The sequence below is a fragment of the Notamacropus eugenii genome, chromosome 7, assembly GCF_028372415.1.
Source record: "Notamacropus eugenii isolate mMacEug1 chromosome 7, mMacEug1.pri_v2, whole genome shotgun sequence".
Taxonomy (NCBI): Eukaryota; Metazoa; Chordata; class Mammalia; order Diprotodontia; family Macropodidae; genus Notamacropus; species Notamacropus eugenii.
Genome location: NC_092878.1, coordinates 141,783,871 through 141,804,014, shown reverse-complemented (window position 1 = coordinate 141,804,014; position 20,144 = coordinate 141,783,871). Strand labels below are relative to the sequence as shown.

Sequence of the window (20,144 nt, the reverse complement as noted above, 5' to 3'; positions counted from 1 at the left end):
GGGGCTGGAGTGCATTCCAAGCACTTATTGGTAAGTTAGTAACGTCCCAAGGGTGACCTTGCAGTGAACAAGGCAGCTTTGGGTGTGGTTTGTGGAATCTAACTCATTGCTTTTTATGATGCTGTACATATATGTGCTGGATGAGAATAGACTGCCATCTTCATCTGGAGATGTTTATTTATGGCTTTTTCTTTTACTGCAATATAGATTATTGGTTGAGTTCCCAGCTACCGGTGGCGTGATAACATCTTGGCGGTTTCAGCCAGTGAAGCTTATCCACTACATCTCAACATTTGATTTCTTCCTGGCGGCCTGTGAGATCACCTTTTGTTTCTTTATCCTTTACTATATAGTGGAAGAGATTTTGGAAATTCGTATTCACAAATTGCATTATTTCAAAAGTTTTTGGAACTGTCTGGACATCGTGATTATTGCGGTAGGTTGAGGCAGTAACCATATACCTAATTTAGTTATCTTTTAATTCTGAATTCAATAAGCACCAAAAAAAGACCAACATTTATTTGCAAAATAGTGCAGAAAAGGAGGGTTATATTTGTAACCACAAATTATATTATGCACAGTTTGCTTTTCTTTTTAAAAAGTACATAATAAATTTAGCATGTCACCTTCAAAACTTGCCTGCTTGTCTGTTTCCCTCTGAAGGCCCTTCAGTTCCCTTTAATTTTAAATTTTCTTCAATGACCCTTTTTTCTTGTTTTCTTTGGCAACTCTATCACTAGCTCTTTTTCCCCTCATAAAACAGAAAATGCATAGAAATAAACATAGCAAAGCAAAATAAATCTACATGTTTTCTGTGACCCAAAACGAATGCCTTGTTCTATACTTTGGTCCTTCCGTCCTTTTGTCAGTGTATGTAATATACCTCACCATCAGTCCTGTGGAGTCATAGTTGGTCATTGTATTGATCAGAATTCTTACTACTGTGTAAATAATACTCATGGTTTTTAAAATATCAGTTAAAAGATTTCCTAGCACCTTCTTGTAGAGAATCTACAAGTCTTCACATTTAATAGGAGAATGGATTTAGAGCTGAAATGGATCTGTTGTACAGATAAGGAAACTGAGTCCTCTTTGGGTGAAGTGATTTGCCCAAGACCACATGAAAGTAACAGAGTGGCAACTGGCAGGAGTCAGGTCCTCCGACTCTAGATCCCGTTAGATTCCTGCCTATCTGCCTCTCAGTTTATATAGAGTTTGATGATTCTCTAGTCCCATAACATAATATCTACAATCTATGTGTGTATGAGTGTATGTGTGTGTATTTTTTTCATTTTGCCTAAGCCAAATATTTCTTCTGAGCTAAGTTCTCTTTCCTATAAGTTATAAAAGTAGCGAATCATCTACTTATCCAGACTTGGCTCCACGATGGGAAGGGATTCTGAAATGATAGTAGCCATAATACATTGCTCTTACAGTATCTTGCTCACACGTGCAGTGTGTTGCCACTTGAAATTCCTTTAAGTTGTTCACATACCGATTTCATTTGTGTAATTAATTTAGTTTCAGTACAAAATCAAAACTATAAGCCTCTTTTTATCTGAGCCTCTTCATCATGTGCAAGATCAGCCTCTTGAAGTCTGGGGCAGTATGGGATAAGCCCTAATGGGTCTCTAATATGAAAAGGATTTGATTGTGAAACTGGTGATGGGATTGCAGGGCTTGAATAAGTTAGGAGAGGCTCATCACCAGATTGACTCCTGGGTAATAACTTATTTGGTTACAGTGATTCAGAGACACCATCTCCTAATGGATGGAGGAGTTGTCATCTGCATTGTGGATGTGATACTGACACTAATGAAACCAGAGATCTGTAACATGTTGAAGCATGCTGTTTATTTAGATACACATACATACATATATAAGCATACATACATACATATACATATATACATATACATACACACACACATCTCCTCCTCAAAGTAGGTAGATAATATTATAATGAGAAGAGCATGTACAACTTTAAAAGTTGTATAATGCGAATGACCTAGAATTTTGGTCAGTGTGCCCATTAGGGAGAAATCTGAGAAATTGTTTTTTATTTTTAGAGCTATCTATTTGAAGATTATTATTCTTTAGGTTTTATTTCCTAAATACACACACACACACACACACACACACACACACACACACACATATACATACCCATACACATGCACATACACATATGCTGACTGACTGGTTTTGGGCAGCCCCCATGATTTCTGACTAAACCTTATATTGAGTGGTATCCATGTAGCAGTGTGAATTATAATGACTTATTTGGATCCTAAAGAAAATAGGAAGGGAGGGAAGGAAACAAGCATTAAGTGCCTACTATGTGTTAGGCACTGTGCTAAATACTCTAGAAATATGATCTCATTTGAAGAAAGGAAAAATATACCTCCTTCCCTTTGCAAAGGCGGATCACCGTGGTTGCAGAACATCCCACGTTTTGTCCAACTCCATTGATATGTTCAGCTGAATTGCTTTCTTCCTCTTCTTTCTTCATTCCTTGTTGGAAGGCATGACTCTGGGGAAGGGCATGGAGAGGTATATATTGCCAGATGAGGTGCTCGAAAAATAAAAGATGGCAATAATTTTTTAAAGTTCATGGTCTTAAGACAATGGAATTTGTAAATATTGATCGCCTTTCTTTCCCCTAGCTGTCAGTAGTGGCTATAGGAATTGACATCTACAGGAAATCCAATGTGGAACTGTTGCTGAAATACCTCGAAGATCAAAATACTTTCCCCAACTTGGAGCCTCTAGCATACTGGCAGATACAGTTCAACAATGTGACAGCAGTAATGGTCTTCTTTGTCTGGATTAAGGTAATCCACGTGTTTCACATTCTAAGGTGTAAAGTTAACAGTGCGATTAGCAGATATATAGTTGATCTCATTGTCAGTTTACTAAAATTTACTATATATTCTTGCAGGATTTAGTGTTTGTCAGTAAGTGAAGCTTGTAGATTCTTGTTCCATATGAGGAAGTCTTTACAGCCCCAGCCCAGAGTAAACATACAAGTGCTCTGGACTGCTGACTGATCACTGGAATGGGGCCCAGTTTGACTAGTAGAAAATGATTGATTCTTGCAGAGCTGAAAAGTGAGGATGATGGGGCAGAGGGCAGGTGGTGCTCCCTGGGAGCATGGGAGTGCTCCCTGAGAAGCATCTCCTTTCCAGCAAGACTCTACAGAATCTTATTCCAAATTTAATTTGGAACACATGCCACATAGAGCTTAAAGGGTCCTATGACGATCTCTAGCGCAGCCTCCACACTCTATGCCCCCCACCCTCAATTTATGGTTGGGAAGCCTTAGGCCTAGAAAGGTTAAGTCATTTACTGTGGGTTTTTACAGCCCAGGTTCCTATTTCGGCTTCCAGATTGCAGAACCCAGCATTTTATCCCATTTCAGGCAATTGTTAAGTATTTATTGATTCACTACTATGCATCATGCACCAGAGAAACAAAGAGAAAAAAGAAATAGCACCTCCAGTCAAGGATTTTAACCTCTCTTTGGGTGTAGAGCATGTGTCTAAGTACATGTGCAATAAGTACCAGGTAATTTGGGGGTGTTGTATAGAGTACTGACTGCCTCACTTAGCATACCAAGAAGATTGTGGGATACAGAGGATCCCAGAGCCCCCTGAAATGCTGCATCATGGCTTAGAATGCACACTAAGAGATAGAATAGATCGGCTCTAGAATCCCCCACCAAACCCCAGAATCTATAAGGGGATTCCCACGGACTTGCAGAGGTGGGGCTCAAAACGCAAAGGGGAGTTCCAGCTCTCCCTGCCTGAGCTCAGTAATACCCAGCCCCAGCCAAACCTTTCCTGAGGCTGTAGCTTTAGGAGAGCCACATTTGAGGGTTCTGGGTGTGTGGCACACCCTGAGTGAACCAAAAAGCCCCTGATACCAGACCAAACCCATGGCTGACTGTCTGAGCCCAGCTCCAAATACCAGCCTGTGGGCATGTAGGGTACGTACAACCTAGCACTCCCAGACTGAGCCAGGCAGAACCCATTCTAAACATTCAGACTTAGCGTAGCAAAGAGACCAGCCTTGGTGTATATAAAGCAGGGTCAAGCAGCACCAGTGGCCCAAGTCCAGATGTGGGAGAAAGGTCCTGGGCAAAATCCAGCCTGATACTATAACAGGGCCCCTAAGTGCAGCAGCGGGAAGGAAGAACCCCAAGTATAGCTAAAAACTGAGAGGGGCTGGAGCTCCAGAACAGCCTTGGTGGGGACCAGAATAGCCCCAAAGTCCCTGGAAGGAAAGGCTTTGTCCAGCCCACTATCCTGCCCACCTCATTCAGTTGTGGAATTTGACCCAAGTGAAGATCCCCCCCAGAGCAAACCATGGAAAACTCTGAACACCATAAGGAAAAACATTGATTTGAAAGACAACCAAAGGGTAAACCCTGAAAAGGATAGTGGTACTTTAACAAGTCCTCTAGCAAGAAGAACTGAAGGAAGGAAGAGATACAGAACAGAAAAGCTAAGCAGGAAAGAAAACCAAGGGAAAAATGGCAGATGGTAGAAAACCTGACTCGGGCTCCAGATATTAAAATGGGCCAGACAGAAAACAGCAATGCAGCAGCACAACAAGAAACATTTAAGCAAAACCAAAAGCTTAGAAAGAACAAAAATAAAGAAGAAAATCCAAGACATACAGTTCCAAAAAACAATTGACCTGAAAACAGATCAAGGAGAGAATAATAACCATTCTAAGCACTTCTATCGTCCTTTAAGGTTTGCAAAGACTTTGCAAAAGAATTGTCAGAGTATCTAAAGACTGATCAGAAAAAAATCTGGATATCATATTTCAGTTAAATATAAATGAAAATTACCCAGAACCCTAAGAAACAGAGGGCAAAGTGGAAGTAGAATCCACCTGGTCATCTCCAGAAAGACACTTTAAAATGAAAACTGTGGGGAACAGCATCCCAGCTCCGGAGTACCCCACCACCTGACCCCAACTCTCTGCGCACCTAGGCTCTGGGCTCCCTTTGCTCACCATGGTCCCCTCCCCAGGTGGGGCTGCTGTCCCCAACCCCCACCATGGTTTGGATCTCCAAGCCCAAAACCTTCCAAGCCTATATGGATGACTGTCACCGAAGATATAGCTGTGCCCACTGTCAGGCACACCTGGGCAACCACGATGACCTCATCTGCAAGTCCTTCCAGGGAAGCCTGGGCCATGCCTACCTCTTTAACTCTGTGGTGAACGTGGGTTGTGGACCAGCTGAAGAGCATGTGCTACTACCTGGACTCCATGTGGTGGCTGATATCCGCTGTGAGAGCTGCAGGACCACCCTGGGCTGGAAATGTGAACAGGCCTTTGAGAGTAGTCAGAAATACAAGGAGGGGAAGTACGTCATTGAGCTCAACCACACGATCAAGGACAATGGCTGAGACTGACCTCTGACCTCCAACCTCAGCCCCAGGATTCTCCCTGATAAGATGATTCTGCTGCCCCCACCCCAGGCTCCTGGAGGAGGGGCACTGGTGGGAGAAACAACTGCTTGCATCTTCTCCAGGGACCCTGGGAAACCGCAAGTTCTCCCTCCTCAGGGCTTTGTTGGGAGATGGCCCCTAGCCCTTGTACATACATTTTATTATTTTGTTGCATGCACTGTGACATTTTTGTGGGGGCAGGGGAAGAAATGTCCCTGTTCTGCTGCCCACCATGATCTGGCTGGTTTGGATCTCATTTTTAACCCTCTCCCTCCCCTGGATTCACCTGTAGATATGCCCTTTGTTGTACATAACTCCCTGGCTTCCTCTCCATGGCATCCCTTGTCCTCCTGCCTGTATACCTGAAGCCTGTGCCACTCTTTTCCCTTGATTTCCTTACCCCTTCATGGTCTGAAGCAACTGTAAGTAAAACTCCCGGAGATACCACTCAAAAAAATATGAAAACTCATAGAAACATCATAACTAAAATCCAGAGCATCTGGGTCAAAGAAAAAAATACTACAGATAGCCAACAAAGAGTTCAAATACCAAGGAGTCACGGGAAGGATTACACAAGATTTAGCAACTACAATAAAGAAGAGGAGACCTTGGGATGTAAATATTTCCAAAGACAAGGGATAAATGTGTCAGCTCTGAAAATAAATGACCAAAGACTCACAGAAGTCATGCAACTGCCTTGAATGCTGAAAAATAAAATTCCAAAGAGCTCACAGAAGTAATACCCCCATTGCTCGCTGACAAACAAAATAAGTTACCAAAGAACCATAGAAATTATACAACTGCTGTTAACTCTGAAAATACCGAATAGATCCCAGACGTTATATACCAACTGTTAACTCTTAAAAAATAAAATACCAAAAAGCTTACAGGGGTCATGAGCAACAGGCTTTCTTTATTCCACTGGAAGAGGGAAAGTAGACACACATTTGCTCTAATACCAAGGAGACTCATTGCAGTAAGGCTGAGTCTTGAGATAGATAGGGAGATGATAGATAGATGGATGGATGGATGGATGGATGGATGGATGGATGGATGGATGGATGGATGGATAGATAGATAGATAGATAGATAGATAGATAGATAGATAGATAGATAGATAGATAGTAGTGACTATGCAGTGAGCTGTAGTGATGATGACAGGATTACAGTAGTAATGAGGCAAGTGTGATTCATAGCAGGGCTTCATCATTGGGATGTGGTATCCGCAGGTGTTTGTCCAACTTCAGGGACTATCAAGTTCAAACTGGTAGGAAACAAAGCTAGAATTTTGCTGCAGCAGAGATCATTCAAAGGGTGAGCGCAAAGGATTGATGTTATGCTAAGCTTGGGTAACAGCTTGCTTACTGGTCCTTAGCTCTGGAAAACAGGGAGTCTCCTAATAGTAAAAAGAAAGGAGTGGTCTTGGCATGGGAATCCTGATAAATGTTTATGACCAAGTATTCTTTATCTGGCAAAATTGAGTATAATCTTTGGGAACAAGGCTAAAAAGGAAAGGGGAAATGTGTCTTTAACGGGATAGAGGATTTCCAAGGATTCCTGATGAAAAGGCCAGAGCTGATCAGACATTTGGAAATGGGAATGCAAGCTTCCGAAGAAACATATGTATCTATATTTGTTTAATTGAAAGGGAATATGTGGGAATTAATATTTGTTTCATGTTAATAGGGGTATAAGATACAACTGTCTTTTCAGAACCCTACTATCTTTAAAGGTCATAGAGAAAACAAATGAATGAAGGTCTTTAGATGGTTTAGTTCTGTTCTAATGGTTCTAAGAAGAGGCAAAAATGGGAGGGATAGGAAACTATACTGGGGAAGAAAAGGAAAGTGTTGCATAATAGAGGTGTATAAGATAAAGTGTATGTAGTCAAGGAGGCAGTGGGCTAGCTGAGTTTGCCCTTGGTCACTCAGTCAAGACCACTACACAGGGAGTTTCAAAGATGAGGGCATAAACTCCCTCAATTTCTGGATATGGATGAGATGGGTGATCCGTTCTGGAATCTAGCCTGGAGGTACGATTTCAGATGGTGAGAGGCAGGGCAGCAGCAAGGTGGATATAATCGTCTGGTCCTCATACTTGGGGCCAGCTGTATAATGGGCTCATTGTATCTGCCATTTACCAGTGGAGGTGGCTTAGCCCCAGATTAGGAGTTTGCTCCCTTTGTCCCCCAGATCTCTTAGCACTACTCTGAGTACATGATTGGTGCTTACTAAGCACTTGGCTGGTTATTTGGGGGTGGAGAGGGAAGAGAGGAGCAGGTTCTTTATGTTTCCTAACCTTTGTGAGGGGAGCACTTTTTCACTTGAAATGAAGTTTAATAAAGCCTGGTTATAGTCATAAGAAAGTTGATACTTGGTAGAATTCTTAGATCCAATTCATGTTTCTTTTACAGCTTTTTAAATTCATCAACTTTAACAGAACCATGAGCCAGCTGTCCACCACCATGTCTCGCTGTGCCAAGGACCTTGTTGGCTTTGCAATTATGTTTTTGATTATTTTTCTTGCCTATGCTCAGTTGGCCTACCTTGTCTTTGGCACCCAGGTGGATGACTTCAGCACTTTCCAGGAGTGTATGTAAGTACATGTACAGTTTTCAGAAGGGCTGCATGGCCATGATCTCTGTGTGCTGGGGACTCTGTGAAAGTATTTGACCATTCCTTGATGACCAAAAAAAGTTTTTTAATTTTAAGTAATAAGGTAACTGACTTTCACAGAAGTATTAGAGTAGCATTAGAAAGATGGTCATTGTTCCCAGAAGGTTGGTATTTATGTTAATAACCTTTTTTACGAGGGTTGCTAGCCTTTAGGTGTTTACATTCAGTCCATTCCACCAGTTGCTCAATGAAATTTAGCTTTTAATTCCATAAACCCTCTCTACTAAAATAGTCTTAACCCTCAGGACTTTTCAGCACCAAAATGTAAACGTTAGCCATTATAGAACTGTGAGTTCAGTTCTTTGTTTGCATTGAAAGTTGTAGCTTTACCTTTTATTTTCAAATAATTTTGTGAATAAAACTCTGTGAGCCTTATTTTTCAAAAGAGCATTCAGATGGTATTTTGAGTCTTAGAATTTCCCACATAAGTTTCTTCTCTCTCCCTCCCCCCACCCAAAAAACAAACAAACAAAAAACAAGTATCTGTTGGAAACATCATGCTCTGGAGAGAGGATAACCCACATGGAGTAATTAGGAAATGGGAAGAGAGTAGGCAAGTTTCTTGCCCGTAACGGGGCAACCTATGAATGCTGTTGTCTGATAAGATGAAGGACTGGTTAGGTTTCATTAAGATCCACACTGCCAGCATTGAACACATCTTCAGTTCCATCGCAGCTCCATAGACCCGCACTTGGGGTGCTGAGAAGAGATGTTTGGGCACTTCGCATGTGGTGAGAGCCTTTAATAACCTTTTTCTAGTTCAGTTTTAAGCAGATTTTCTGTTGGAATCTACCCTGGTTTTTGTGATTACCAGAATTGACAAAGGTATCCTCTGAACTTGTAGGATATGTCACTTTGTAGTCTACTTTATCTGTGCAGTTTCCTCCTTCACTGTCCAACTATAAAGTTACAGACATTTCTATTTCTAGAAATCAGTTGGTATAAATGGTGCAGTTCCTCTCAAAGTGCTTAATGATTCTCGAAGCTGACAAAATATGTGTTACTTCTGCTGTTTGGCAGTTGCTGGTGTTGCTGATAAGGTCCGACACTGTGAAATCATAACTCAAAAATGTTAAATCAACTGGCAGACGTGTGTTTTGTTTTTGTAGCTTCACTCAGTTCCGTATCATTTTGGGAGATTTCAACTTCACAGAACTTGAAGAAGCTAATCGAGTTTTGGGACCCATTTATTTCACGACCTTTGTGTTCTTCACGTTCTTCATTCTTTTGGTATGTACATTTCTGTTTATGCTGAAGTGCCTTGTGCTTTTATTTGCTTTCCAATCCCTGCCTTTCTTTCCCCTTGTTCTTTACTTTTGAGATCCTGCTAGTATAAATCCAGTCCTTTAATAGCCACAGTCTTGAGGAAGATTCCAAAGATACTGTGCTATTGTTGAAATGGATGCAAAGAGGAAAGTGGTGAGGACTGGTCTTCAATGTGTGCAGATGCATCATATCCCTACCCTCTGTGGCTGTTTGCTCTTTGGGGGTTTTCACCTCATCAGAGACGAGGATGAGTTGTAACCAGTAGACCATCCATAGCTTCACATGTGGTATTTGAGCATTCTCCAATTTGCTATAGAAAATAAGACTGATTTATTAGTTTTGCTGAATTGCTTTTTTACGTTCTTTTCTGACATAGTAAGCAATATTCCATTCCCATAGTCCTCTACTTCTGCAAAAGATAAATGGGAAATTCATTTTCTCAACTTTTTTTCTGCAACCAAAATTGCTGGGATTTATTGTACTGAAAATTTTAGTACTTTCTTACTTATTTTCTAGGATGATTTTACATATACATATATGCATATACATGCACATGTATATATGTGATGTGTGTATGTGTGTGTATGTCTGTCTGTGTAACGGATCATCCAGGTCATCTAATCCAACTCTCCTCAGTTTAAGTGACTCGCTGAGGTCACACAGACAGTCGGTGGCACATCAGTCTGGCATTCTTTCCTCTGCAGCACATCTTTAAAGTCAATCATGTTCATCACCATCAGAGTCTAGTTATAGGTCCCTCGGGTCACAGGCATGTCGATTTACAGCAAGAAAGGTCATTTAGACCATCCTCTTAATTTTATAAGTGGGGAAAATGAGTCCCAGGGAGGGAAGTTATTTACTTTAGTCACAAAGGGTAATAAGTTATAAAGCTAAGATTAAAACCTAGGTTCTCTAACTCCAAATCTAACTTTTGTTTTCTGTGTTGGATTACTCTTATTTTCTTTAGGATGGCATTATTTTTGGTGTCAGTTATTGATGATGAGTTTAATTTAGTGTAACTGACGTTTGAAGAGATCAGGTGTCTCCCAAATTACCAATCCTTTCTTTTATACTCCACTTTGGGATCTTGCTCTGTGTATATGGCATATTTTAAGCATCTTCCTATCACAGACAAAAATAAAAAACAAAGTCAGGTAGGGTGTGATAAGAGGGCGTATGATGGAATAAATAGATTGGAGCTGGAGTCAGGAAAGCTGGCTTTAATTCCCACCTCTGACCCTTACTCCATCAACAAGTGTTTACTAGTGCTTACAAGGTGCCATACACTGTGGAATGCAAAAAAAGCCAAAACACAAAAACCATTCTTGCTCTTAAGGAGACTAATTAGAAGAAAAAATGTAAATAAATCAGTGCACATGGGATACACGCAGAGCAGAATGAAGGCTCACGTGGTGAGGAGACTGGGAAGGTGTCCTGTGGAAGATGGCTTTGGAGCTGAGCCTTGTAAGGAGTGAATGGTGTGGAGCTGGAGGAGAGCACTCCAGACATGGAGGATGGTCCCTACAAAGGCAGAGATGAAAGAGCAACCAGTTGGGTGGTCAGATGTGCGAAGGGCAGTAAATGGGGAAGAGACTGGATCCCAAGCAAGTCACTTAACCATAATGAAGGCATTGGATGAGAGGGCTTCTGGGGGCTCTTACAGATGATGCAAGGAGACAAGAAAAGATTGGCACTACTGTCTAACAATATTTACTTTTAATTAGTAATAGAAATATAGTAAGTCGAATATAGTAAAAAAAAAAAAAAGTGGTGTTAACAGGAGGAATACCTAGAACAAATTGCTAAGATGAGAATGGTTGTTCCTGAGAAAGGAAAGTGGAACCCAGATGGTTCATTCTTGTCCCCAGCTAAGGGGAGCAGGGGCTGCACCAATTAACCCTAGATCAAGCGCTTGAGTTCCGTTAGGTTTTCCCATCTACAAAGTGAGAATTTTAGTGGCCAGCAGATAATATGCATATATTATATTACTATGCATATGCTATAGTATATCATTCTAGAATCTTCCTTTAAAATCTGCCATTATTTAGTAGGTAATGCCTTACAGAGTCTAAACTTATTTTTTAATCCAATTAGATATTTGTTTTGTTAGATTGGTGATAAGAGACTTAATGAATCCTCTGTTTAGGGTCCTAAATTCATTTGTTTTTTACTGCATATGATAAGAAAAAGAAGGAAAATACTTCTTTGACCTTAAGAAAGAGTTGCCTTAGGAAGATAGCCTAATAATGCAGGACCCTCTTTCAGAAAGCCCATTAGAGGTATAGAAATGAGGAAAGGAAGAGTAGTGACCATCCCTAAATTATTTCCCATCGTCCTTAACTGGCCCAGACAACAGATTCAGAAGCCCAAGTGGAGACACCTCAGCATCTCTCCTCTTAGGCTCCTAACAATCGTGGGAATGGAATGAAGGTTGGGAGAAAGCAGGCACTCCCACAGGCACTCTGCTCTGTGACCCTTCCATCTTGCAGACTGTCCTCCTAAAATGGCCATAAAGGGCTCTGCCTGAAACCTTAAATTAACAGCGGACACCCTCGCAGGGGTAATTTAGAGGCACAGGCAAGGCTCAGAAGAGAGAAACCCAGGAGGACTGCAGTATTGGACTAAGAATCACACGTCAGTTACTGCTAGTTGCTGTACAGTATGGCTGGGGCAAGTTAGCCCTTTGCATTTCAGTTTCTTGAACTATGGGATAAGAAAAAGAGAGGTCTGTCATTGGTGCAGGGAACTCCCCAAATTGGAAACTTCCTCTGGAAAGTTATAGATCCATTGGTGATCCGTTGGTAACAATCTACCCTGCCCTCCCCATCCCCCCCACACACAAACACACTATTTTAGAATTGAGACATATGACACCAAACAACTCTGAATACCCCACAAGAATGTTGGGTTTTTTTAATATATAAGTATTTTTAAAATCTCAAAATATGATACTTATTTAGCTAAACAGATAAAATCACATGGAATCACTGTAAAGAGAGCTGCTCAGGGTTTTGTTTTCCTTCTTTTAAACTTGATATATTCACTAGAATAAGAGATTAGATTTGTTAGACACCTAAAAATAAAATAGTTGAAAGGATCTCCATATACTTTGGGGGCATTATACACACAGTTGTCCTAGAATATATTCTATAATTAGATTAGGAGGAAGAGAAATCTGATGAACTTTAATGATGTGATCCATTGGTGACATTCAAAATCACCTCCACTATTTTAGAAATCCTAGTCAAAAATTAAGAGATATACACCACCAAACAATTCTGAATATTACACAGAGGCTATTTTTTTTCAAATTTGTGTTTGTTTTTATTAAATTTTTTTTAAAGTTCACTGACCATCACAAAAATGCAGTAAATGCAACTAAAGATAAAATAAAATGTCCAACCAATATCTAAGAACCCAGAGCTAAGGGAAGATGTGACACTGCACTGCACAGTGTGCACATAGGGCAGAGTGACTGCAGCAGACAGCTGTGGACAGAAACGAGGAAAAAGAGAGAGTGTGTGTAGGGGTATGGGGGAGAGGGCAGGTGTTATATTAAATGCTGGACAATGACAACGTTGAGCAGGTTGGCCTTCTTCAAGGTCTGGCTCTCATCAGCCAGTTCTTTGTTGGAAAAGGTGGTCATAAGAACAAAGGTCATGGCTGCCATTGCTGGCTGGGCATCGACAATGAAAAGCCGGATATCACTGATCCTGTGACGGTGGTTAAACTTCTGTACCAGTCTCTCCATCAGCGAGCCTGATTTGGATGTTGGTCGTGGGCTCTGACTCACCAATCGTGATGGAGGTACTGGCTTTGGCTTCATTTTCTGCCTGCTGGGCTGGAGAGCTTGTGTTCAGTACCTGGGGGGTAGTGCTGCCCAGTTTTTGACCTTTGCCAGTGAATGCTTTGAAGGTTCCCTTGGGCTTTACAAAGTCCTTATCTCAATGGTCCTCCATGTCCAAGTTGACCTGCCCCCCACGTGATAACCTCCGTAGCTCTGTAGGTACTTCACCTCCGTGGATAGACTCCAGAAACTGGGCATTAGATGGGTCTTGGTAGCTTCTCAGCTCACCACTGTCCAGGCTGAATCCACTCTTCCAGAGCTTCAATGCTATATGCACATCTTGGCCAGAAAATTGTTGTCTTTCTCCTGCTACATAGACAGACTCCTCCTCTGGGGCTGCCCCAAGACAGTATCCACCCCCTGCAAATGGTTTTGGCTTGCTACTCTTGCCAGGACTCTTGGCCATTCGATCAACAGCCACTGCTCCATGTTCCTTGGCACCTTTGAAGAGATCTTCTACCAACTCATTGGGGCTTTTCTTTCTTGGAGGACCAACAATCTGTTGTCCACTTCTCTTTGAGCATCCGGCGTAAAACCTTTGACCCTCTTCATCATCTTCATCATTTTCTTGGGTATGAACAAGGTCTCTGAATGATGTCACCCTGTTGTCACTGGGAGCTGTGCCTCTGGACACTGAACTGGGTGCTGGTTGGGAAAGTGAAACAAGGTCTTCATCACCTCCATCCTCATAAAAGCTGGCCAGGGCAATCTGCAGGTCCCATCCGGCTGACTTGAGGAAGAAGAGGGCCCGGTCCTCCTTGGCCCCAGTCACCGCCACAAACTCCCTCAGCGCCTCCTGCTACTCTGCCATCTTGCCCCCGGAATTTTTTTAATAAATATAGCCACAAGGCTCTAAGTTCTCACAGTAGATTGATAAAGCCCTGGTTACTATGGCAATGCAGGTGTAGGAATAGAAAACCCTAATCATATACAGAAAACATTTTGATAACTTACTAAGGAGAGTAGTCTGTGAAGAAAACCAGTTATCTGGAAATCATCTCATTCTTTCCAGTACCCAAGTGAAGAAGGCAACTGTCTTTCTCAACCCTGCAGCTTGCAAAGGAAAAGTCAGATTTTTTTTTTTTAAAGAATGTTGCCCCAATTTTTCACTTATGTGGCATCGATATGCCTGTAGTCAAGACAGATTATGAAAGACAAACCAGGAAGCTGCTAGAATTAATGAAAAGCTCAGAAAACTGACTCTACCACTTAGAGTCTTAATTACCTAGGACAGAAGTTAAACAGCCCCATAGCCAGTATATATCAGAGGTGGGATTTGAACTCAGGTCTCCTTGCTCCGAACCTCTGTCACTTTCTACCTGGATGACCACAAGCACATCACTATTTTTTTTTAGTCTCTGTTTCCTGACATAAAAATATGCTACTAATATCTCATAAGGTTGTAAGTGAACTACTTGGTTAACCATTTGAACATGATATAACACGATCTTTTATTACTGTTATTAATCTGAAAAGTATTACTCCTTCCTAACATATTTATGATTAAATCAATTAAAAAAAACTTCACTTAGGAGAAAAAAGAACATGTACATATTTACAACATACAAGAACACTGGAAATCCCAACCATTAGCAAAGGCTTTGTTATAATCCTGTTGTTTTGATCAAATTCAGCCATAATTCTTTGAACCAGTAAATACCCTGCATAGTCCTGATGCTAAAGTATTCCACATCTTTATTAGTTATTAAAAATGCAGACTTAAGTAATAAATACAAAGCATTTTCTAAGAAAAATCAAGAGGCTAACTGAAGGCACTGTAACAGTAGTCTGGAAAAACAGAATGCCATATTTTACTTTATGATATCTGTTCAGAAAGTCTTGTTCTTCAGCTTTATTTAAAAGAGAGATGTGCCATTGAAGAATATTGGTCTTGATGTCAGCAAGATCTGGGTTTAATTCACTGCTCACACATGGGTGGCTGAGTGGTGTCCTTGACAATAACAGCAAAATTAGAAGAAGAGGCATGTTTGATCTAGGGGACATCCCGTTCAAGATGTCTGGTAGACAGTTGGAGATGCAAGACTGGAGATCTGGAGAGAGGCTAGATAGGATGATCCGAGAATCCTGTGGTGTGTCTCGGATTTGTTTTGTATGTGTTCTGCAGGTACTCTTATCTGTACTTTTTATGAACAGTTCATCAGAATTTGTGCTGCTGTGACCATATGGAATTCTCTCTCTCCTAGTTAAAAACAAACAAACAAAACTTCTTAAAAGTAGGAATTGTCCCTTGGTGTCTGGAGGCCTAGCACCTTACCACTTAGTAGGTGCTTCTGAATGCCTGTTGTTTGGCTGATGAGTTGGAAATGTTTTGCAGCATCTTTTACTAAAACTATCAGAAACTTCTCAGATATTTGCAAGATTACAGCAGAGAGACAAAAAGGCCCATGGGGGTTTTCTGATTATTTTTTGAAAATGGTCTCTAAGATACATCTTCCTTTGTTTTTTCTTTTTTTTTAAACAGAATATGTTTTTGGCCATCATCAATGACACCTACTCTGAAGTGAAGTCTGATATGGCTCAGCAGAAGACTGAAATGGAACTGTCAGATCTCATCAGAAAGGTAGTAATTTATTCAGAAAACTGCTTCATGGTTGACTGGATTCCTCAATAAAAAGACATTTATAAAAATTTAAAAAGTTTTTCATTTAAATTGTTTGATCATTGGAGAGTCTTTGAGTAAAAACTATGTAACCATTTTTCTGTAGTTTCCATATGACCTTATTGGGAGGACAGACTTTGGAAGCACTGATTGGAAATTTTAAACACGTTTTATGGTGCCTTTTGTTTTTACACCACAGTCACTTTCTTGAAAACACATGCACACACGCACGTGCACACACACACGTTCTTGTAACAGACATTTAAGGAAAACCAAATACAAACGCAGTGAGTGCATATGATAGGAGATAGCGCTTTCCCCAGCCATAATCTCCTCACCCATCTATAGCACTTGGCCTCATGTTCTCAAATGAATCAGTACTCTTCAGAGTTCAGCTTCTTCTGAGTGCTCATTTTGCATGAATTGTTACAATAGTTGTGTCTTATTCTCCCTTTTCTCTTTATTTTGCCCTGAATCAGTTGATATAACTCTTTCCATGTTTTCTTCATTACTTTTTCTTTTTGTTAATTTCTTATTCTAAACATAGAAACTAAGTAAAATGGCGATTTTTATGTGCAGTGTAGAAGAAAAGATTTTACATTAAACTATGAATATTATATACAGCTTACTTTTGCTTTCTAAATACATAAGAAATTCAGTGTATAAATTTCAAAGATGTCCTGTTTCCTTGTAACCATCCTTTTGTTCTTTTATGCATTTTTTCCTCTCTCTATCTCCTCTTAATTTTACATTCTCTTTCTCCCTAACCCCATTGGAGAAAAAGAAAAACACAACCCTTGTAACAAGATGTAGTCAGGTCAAATGTCTTGCCACATTGGCCATGTCTGAAAATGTCTTCTTTGCCCCTTAAGTCCATCGCTTCTCTGTGAGGAGGTCTGTAGGTAGCGTGCTGCTTCCTCAGGCCTCTGGAATACTTGGTCCTTGCTTTGATCAGAATTCTTAAAACTTTCAGAGTTGCATTTTTTTACAACTCCTTTGTTTACGTTGTTTCCCTGGTTCTGCTCCCTTTGCTATGGCAAGTCCTCCAAGGCTGCTCTGAATTTGACCCTTTCATCACTTGTTACAGGGCAATAACATGGCATTACCTGCTTTGCCCACCTACCCTGAGGAAGCGTGGGGGTGGAAGTGAATAAAATGCAGCTTAGGATAAAATGAATATGCCTCGTTTTTTTTAGGGCTGTCATAAAGCTATGATCAAACTGAAACTTAAAAAAAACACTGTGGATGATATCTCAGAGAGTCTGCAGCAAGGTGGTGGCAAGTTAAACTTTGATGAACTTCGCCAAGATCTAAAAGGGTAAGAATCCTGCTTCTGAAGCCCCAGGATTGTCAGTATCCAATCTTTGTCTTGGGGTTTTCCTAGCGATGTCTAAATGCACGTGCACCAAGTCAGGGACAAGTGTTTTCTGCAACGATTGCTATGGAGATGTCTGGCTTCCTTTAAGGAATTCACCTCTTCTTGTGCTTTCCTTTGTGTGTGTGCCAGACCACTGATCTCACTGATCTCTTCCCTGTTTCTCTCTGCTTTCAGGAAGGGGCACACAGATGCGGAGATTGAGGCGATATTCACAAAATACGATCAGGACGGTGACCAAGAGTTGACTGAACATGAACACCAGCAGATGAGAGATGACTTGGAGAAAGAGAGGGTATGTCTAGTTTGGGGGAGCGTGGGTAACTTCTCAGAGGGACTCGTTCTTGTAGCATTTTTGCAGCAAATCTACACATTCTTCACATTTGAGGGTTTTTTTTTGATCTTTATATAATAGCAACTAACACATTTGGAAACATTGGAAGGGAGGGAAAGGGAGGATTCAGGCACAGAAGTAGACCCTTGATTTCATCAGGGGAGGGAACTCTGCATCAAGAAATTCCTTTAACAAACGCAGAACTGCACTTGCTTTATAATTATGGTCTTAAGTGACTTGCCCAGGGTCACACACAGCCAGCATGTGACAGAGACCAGTCAAGACCTCCTGTCTCTGAGGCTAGGTCTTTGCTGTCTACATCACCTGTGCCTGGAATGTAGCAGGTGTTTAATAAAGGCTTGTTGAATGGGATGTGTTCTCTTAGTACCTGTAAGCTGAGGGTAGGGAGAAGCTTACTTAAGGTGGTTGATTTGAGAAGTCTACTTTTCCATTTAAAAGAAGAGTTTCCATAGAAGCAGCTTGGGCAGGTAGAAGTTGTCACAAATAGCTGTTACACCTCACTCGATCATGCATCTAGCCATCACCCTTTATCTGTCCTCCCATTTTGTGACTAAATTCCTGGAGAAGGTTGTCTATAATCATGGCTACACTTGCTTTTCTCTTGCCCTCTTCTTAATTCCCTGCTGTATAACTTCCAGCCTGATCATTCAACAAGAGTTACCAATAGATGATCTCTTAATTGCTGGCTCTAGCAGCCTTTCCCTGCTCCTCACGCTTTTGACCTCTGCAGCCTTTGACACAGCCAGTCAGTCCTTCTTGAAATTTTCTTCTGTCTCTGTTTTTGTGACTCTTCTTTTCTCCTTGTTCTCCTTTCCCTCAAACCACAGATCCTCAGTCTCCTTCACCCTCTGATCACTTCCTCTATAACTCTTTGGCTGACTCCTTCTCTAGGTCATGCCCACTTAATGGTGAGTGTCCCCCAGGCTCTGCCTTAGGCCCTCTTTTCCCTCTGTGCTGCTGATGAGATGGTGATGTCCTCAGCTCCCATGGGTTCAATTACCATCTCTTTGTAGATAATTCTCAGATCTATATATCCACCCCCAACCTCTCCTTTGAACTTCAGTATCGTATCTCCAACTGCCTTTTGGACATCCTGAACTGGGTGTTTCCCAGACATGGCCTGACATGGCCAAAACTGAAGTCATGATCTTTCCCTCAAAATTCCCTTCGTTTCCTAAGTTTGATATCACTCTTGATGGCAGCACTATCTTTCCAGTCAGCCGGGCTTGCAACCTAGATGTTATCAACTCCTCACCCTTTCTAAGCCCCGTATCCAATCTCCTGCCAAGTCCTGTTGATTCTCCCCTCCACATCTCTCATACACACCCCCTTCTCTCCTGACCCTGTGGTGTCCCTGATGCCGGACGCTGCCACTTCACACCTGGGCTATTACAACAGCCTGCTGGTTGCTGTGTTGCCACAGGTCTCAGCACCCCAGTCCATCTTCCACTCAATTGTCAAAGTGATCTTCCTAAAGACCATGTCACCAACACCCCCCATCCTACTGCCAGTTCTATAAACTCCAGCCCCCTCCTGTCTTTCCAGTCTCCTTATACCTGACTTCCCTCCCATGTACTCCATAAGTACGAGACTGCCCTCCATGCTGTCCATCATACATGACAGGTGACACTCCATCCTCCAGCTCCAGGCATTTTCACTGGCTCTCCCCCATGCCATCTCCATCTCCTTGATTCCTTCAAGTCCGAGCAAAATTCCATCTTCTGCAATCCCAACCCCTTTTAATATACTGCTTTCCCTCTGTTCATCTCCACTTTATCTGGTCTACAACTTGTTTGTACACAGTTGTTTGCATGTTGTCTCCCCTGTTGGAGAGCAGGGACTGTTGCCTTTCTTTGTGTCTCCAGGGCCCGGCTTATAGTGGGCACTAAAAAAACACTCATTGCCTTGCTAGCTTTCATCCTGCCTCCATCCTCAGCCTGCTCACTCTTACCAGGGGTATGTCCATCCTGCAGGAGGATCTGGATTTGGATCACAGCTCTCTGCCCCGACCCATGAGCCTCCGCAGTTTCCCACGGAACCTGGATGATTCCGAAGAGGATGATGACGAGGATAGTGGGCACAGCTCTCGAAGGAGGGGGAGCAGCTCCAGTGGTGTTTCCTATGAAGAGTTTCAAGTGTAAGCAGACTGGGTTTGGCTCTGTTTTTATTAATGGGGCTCTCCCTAGCTATGGACACTGCTTCCCATCACCACCTTGGCTTCATAATTGAAATCACCATTTGAGAGGTCTGATAAAGTACTTTGTTCAAGTTTCATTTAAATTTTGCTTGCCCTTTTCATCCCTAGTCCACCCCCACCCCACCCATTTGGCCAGAAGGTAGTGGTTGCTGTGCCTTCTCATAATCACTGGTTTCCTGCAGACTGGTTAGACGAGTAGACCGCATGGAACACTCCATTGGCAGCATTGTCTCCAAAATTGATGCTGTGATCGTGAAACTAGAAATCATGGAGAGGGCCAAACTGAAACGACGGGAAGTATTAGGAAGGCTGCTGGATGGAGTGACGGAGGTAAGAGGTTCTGT

The 20,144-nt window shown here is 41.7% G+C and overlaps 2 protein-coding genes and 1 pseudogene across 2 annotated transcripts in view; 2 read left to right on the top strand and 1 right to left on the bottom strand.

Annotated features, from left to right (window-relative positions):
• PKD2 (polycystin 2, transient receptor potential cation channel) overlaps window positions 1-20,144 on the top strand; it is a 55,948-nt gene that overhangs the window by 32,471 nt on the left and 3,333 nt on the right. The window contains exons 6-14 of the mRNA XM_072622340.1: window positions 208-436; window positions 2,667-2,834; window positions 7,879-8,060; window positions 9,250-9,370; window positions 15,736-15,834; window positions 17,070-17,191; window positions 17,426-17,543; window positions 19,577-19,740; window positions 19,983-20,130. Coding sequence (XP_072478441.1) covers window positions 208-436; window positions 2,667-2,834; window positions 7,879-8,060; window positions 9,250-9,370; window positions 15,736-15,834; window positions 17,070-17,191; window positions 17,426-17,543; window positions 19,577-19,740; window positions 19,983-20,130 — 1,351 coding nt within the window. The remainder of the gene's footprint in view (window positions 1-207; window positions 437-2,666; window positions 2,835-7,878; window positions 8,061-9,249; window positions 9,371-15,735; window positions 15,835-17,069; window positions 17,192-17,425; window positions 17,544-19,576; window positions 19,741-19,982; window positions 20,131-20,144) is intronic.
• Window positions 4,972-5,513, top strand: LOC140513054 (protein yippee-like 3). The gene has a single exon (XM_072622349.1). The coding sequence runs from the start codon at window positions 5,070-5,072 to the stop codon at window positions 5,421-5,423; it is 354 nt and encodes a 117-aa protein (XP_072478450.1). The 5' UTR covers window positions 4,972-5,069; the 3' UTR covers window positions 5,424-5,513.
• Window positions 12,915-14,064, bottom strand: LOC140513052 (NSFL1 cofactor p47 pseudogene; annotated as a pseudogene).